The sequence below is a fragment of the Solanum tuberosum genome, unplaced genomic scaffold (assembly GCF_000226075.1).
Source record: "Solanum tuberosum cultivar DM 1-3 516 R44 unplaced genomic scaffold, SolTub_3.0 scf00921, whole genome shotgun sequence".
Taxonomy (NCBI): domain Eukaryota; kingdom Viridiplantae; phylum Streptophyta; class Magnoliopsida; order Solanales; family Solanaceae; genus Solanum; species Solanum tuberosum.
The window spans coordinates 4,278-7,771 of NW_006239820.1; the positions used below are offsets into that span (position 1 = coordinate 4,278).

General features: G+C 32.3%; 2 protein-coding genes across 2 annotated transcripts in view; both read left to right on the forward strand.

Annotated features, from left to right (window-relative positions):
• The window catches only part of LOC102585822 (putative disease resistance protein RGA4), a 5,378-nt gene extending 3,141 nt beyond the window's left edge, over positions 1-2,237 (forward strand). The window contains exon 4 of the mRNA XM_015305636.1: positions 1,598-2,237. Coding sequence (XP_015161122.1) covers positions 1,692-2,237 — 546 coding nt within the window. The 5' untranslated portion in view covers positions 1,598-1,691. The remainder of the gene's footprint in view (positions 1-1,597) is intronic.
• A 40-nt stretch (positions 2,238-2,277) lies between these two features.
• LOC107059176 (putative disease resistance protein RGA3) lies at positions 2,278-3,466 on the forward strand. Its single transcript, XM_015305637.1, has 2 exons — positions 2,278-3,340; positions 3,426-3,466. Exons 1-2 carry the CDS (start codon positions 2,278-2,280, stop codon positions 3,464-3,466), a joined length of 1,104 nt encoding a protein of 367 aa, XP_015161123.1.
• Positions 3,467-3,494: the final 28 nt, after the last annotated feature.

The window sequence follows — 3,494 nt, forward strand, 5'->3', positions numbered from 1 at the left end:
CAATTATACAAACTATAGCTATAACATACAAATATGATTTTTATGTTTGCTATATGTGAAAGTTAAATATTTAGGTTTACACATACATAAAAAAATATGTATTTGGGTCTATTTGTATATTTCGGTATACAAATGGGTCCTGCATTTGTATATTTCGATATACAAATAGATCTTGCATTTGTATATTTTGATATACAAATGGGTTCTGCATTTGTATATTTCGGTATACATTCGGTCTACAAATGGGTCCTGCATTTGTATATTTCGGTATACATGGTATACAAATGTGTCCTGTAATTAATTTTTATACAACAAATATGTATACCGAATGGTTATATTTCGATATACAAATGAGATGTGGCAAAAAACATGGAATGTTTGCTGCGAATTACAAATAAAAGAAACTATGGCTATACCATTTAATTTTGAATTAAATAGTTTGCTATTTTATACAATTTTCCCTATCGCTAAAAATCAATAATTATTTATTAAAAGGTACTCATTCAAGTAATTTGTATTATAATTCAGGCCTTTTGGCCTTTTATTTATTTTTTAAATATTAGTTCATGCAGTATGAGGGGGGGGGGGGGATAAGAAATGAAAAGGAAGGTCAATTTTTTCTTAACAAAAAATCTGTTCAATCCAAAAAAAACTTGAGGAAAATGGAAATCATTTGTTATCTTTATATAGTGTTTCTTGATGTTGTTCTTTAAAATTCCTTTTAACATATATATATTTATTAAATTAAATCAACCAACATTTAATTATTTAATGAACTAGTCAAATTCTACTAATCTTTATATTAACAATTAGGTTATTAATTTAAAAGTTTTAAATTTTGAAAAGCCAATTAGTTAAGAGAATCAAAAGACAAAAATAAATAGGAATTGTAAAAGTTATATGGTGATAAAAAAAATCTATGAATTTAAAGCAATTAATTTTGTATAACATGAATGTCATTTGTGTGAGCATTAAAGTACCACTTCGCCATTCCCCAATCAAAATCAATTCATATAATTGAAAAAGTTATTTAACAGATGTTTTTTAACTTAAAGGGAAAAAATAATATTACTTAATTTAATTAATTATCTAATTTATCATAGGGCAAAAATGACAATCCAAATTATAGATATATATATTTTTTTCTTTGTAATATGATATGATTACTATTTAATATTTAGTATAATATGATATAATATTTAGTATTTAGTTAACATAATATGATATGATTTATTTAATATTTTAATTAATTAGACATAATTTAGTTTTTAGAGTTTATAAAGTAATAATTTATTTCTATTTTTAATGACATTAATGGAGTAACTCAACTTTATAAGATTATTATGATATTTCAATTTTCAATCTTTTTTTTATTTCCATTTTTATATGACACGAGAACGATATATGATGTGATGATTAGGTTGCATTATTCAAAATCATAATGAAAAGTGACTGCCATTCATTAGAAATAAAAAGTAACAGAACGACCACCCAAAATTAAAGCTATTCTTTATGTCAATTATTGTGTATGAATTATTCTTTACTTTAGTGTTGGGATTATTCTTTACGTTAGTGTTGGGATTATTCTTTTCTTTAGTGGTGGGCAAACAACTAGCAAAAGAAGATTTGTGCAAAAACTTTGGTGTAGAGGAAGAAGAGGACTTTGTGTGAATTAAGGAGAAAAAATAACAATGGCCGACCCTGTAATTGGTGCTACTGTTCAGGTTGTGCTTGAGAAGCTACTTTCTCTCACAATTGAGGAGGCCAGAAATTTAAGGAACTGCAAGAAAAATCTCAGAATGCTGTCAAGATATGTAACCATGATCCAAGCTTTCATTCATGATGCTGAAAGACGACAAGTCGAAGATAAGGCTGTGGAAGAATGGCTCAAGATGCTTGAGAGAATTGCTGAAGATGCTAAAAATGTGTTTGACAAATTCACATATGAATCTATCAAAGCAAAAGTGATGAACAACCGAGCCAAACTAATGGAAAAGGTCAGTCACTTCTTTTCTCATACTGCTTTCAAGTACAAAATGTCTCGAAAAATCAATAAGATCAATGAAGAGTTGAGGGATATCAATCAGTTAGCCAACAACCTCGGTCTCCAATCACTGACGGTTCCGTCTCGGAAAATATTACAAATCCGAGAAACAGATTCTGCAGTAGTTCCTTCAGATGTTGTTGGTAGAGACAAAGATGTTGCTGAAATAAGTTCCTTCAGATGTTGTTGGTAGAGACAAAGATGTTGCTGTAATAAAGGAGAAGATTTTGAACATGAGAAAGGATGCTGTTCTGTGCACCATTCCCATAGTCGGTATGGGGGGTTTAGGGAAAACTACTCTGGCTAAGAGGATTTTCAATGACCAACACATCGAGAAACACTTTGAAAAGAGAATTTGGTTGTGTCTACCTGAAATGTCTGAAATTAAGAGCTTTCTTGAACTGATCCTCGAATCATTGACAGAGAGGAAAGTTGAGGTCCAGAGCAGAGATATAATAGTCAAGAAGCTCCGAGATGCATTGGGAGAAAAACAGTATTTGCTTGTCCTGGATGATTTGTGGCGTGTTGACTCTACTTCGTGGCACGAGTTCTTGGACACCTTGAGGGGAATAAATACATCCAGAGGAAACTGCATTCTCGTGACTACTCGTTCGAAGCAAGTGGCATCCATAGTAGCAGCAGATCTTCATAAGTTGGGGAAATTAACAGATGATCATTGTTGGTCCATTTTCAAACAACGAGCATTTGTTGATGGGGAAGTTCCCGAGGAAATACTGAGTGTGGAGAACAAGATTGTTGAAATGTGTCAAGGTCTACCTTTGGCTGCTAGTGTGTTGGGAGGCCTCTTTTGTAACAAGGAAAAACATGAATGGCAGGCAATACTTGATGGCAGCTCCCTTGTTGCATCTGAAGATAGCATTAAGAATATCCTAAAACTCAGTTATGATTATCTACCATCTCCACATCTGAAGAAATGTTTTTCTTACTTTGCAATATTTCCAAAAGATTTTCAGTTTGAAAAGGACCAACTAATCCAACTCTGGATGGCAGAAGGGTTTCTTCGTCCATGTCAAGAGACCCCTGTGATGGAAGACGTTGGGAACAAGTTTTTCCAACTCTTGTTACAATATTCCTTGCTGCAGGATGTTAATCTAGATAAGTACAACAATACAACACACTGTAAGATGCATGATCTTGTGCATGATTTGGCTGGAGATATCTTAAAATCTAGACTATTTGATCCGAAGGGAGACAATGGAGAAAAACTTTCTCAAGTTCGATACTTTGGATGGGAATCACCAAGTGATCAAATAGATAAGATATATGAGCCAGGACGTTTGTGCACATTGTTCTGGAAAAGCAATATATCTGATGATATGCTATTGAGCTTTCAGTTCTTGAGAGTTTTAAATTTGTCCAGGTCAGGCATCAAGGAGTTGTCAGCCTCAATCGTCAAGCTAATATACTTGAGATATCTTGATCTCTCCAA

Excerpts from the sequence above, each read along its gene's own strand:
- LOC107059176 (XM_015305637.1), top strand. The coding sequence starts at position 2,278 with ATGAGAAAGGATGCTGTTCTGTGCACCATTCCCATAGTCGGTATGGGG. Across the intron at positions 3,341-3,425 it reads TAAGATATATGAGCCAGGAC|GTCAGGCATCAAGGAGTTGT; the intron begins GTTTGTGCACAT and ends AAATTTGTCCAG.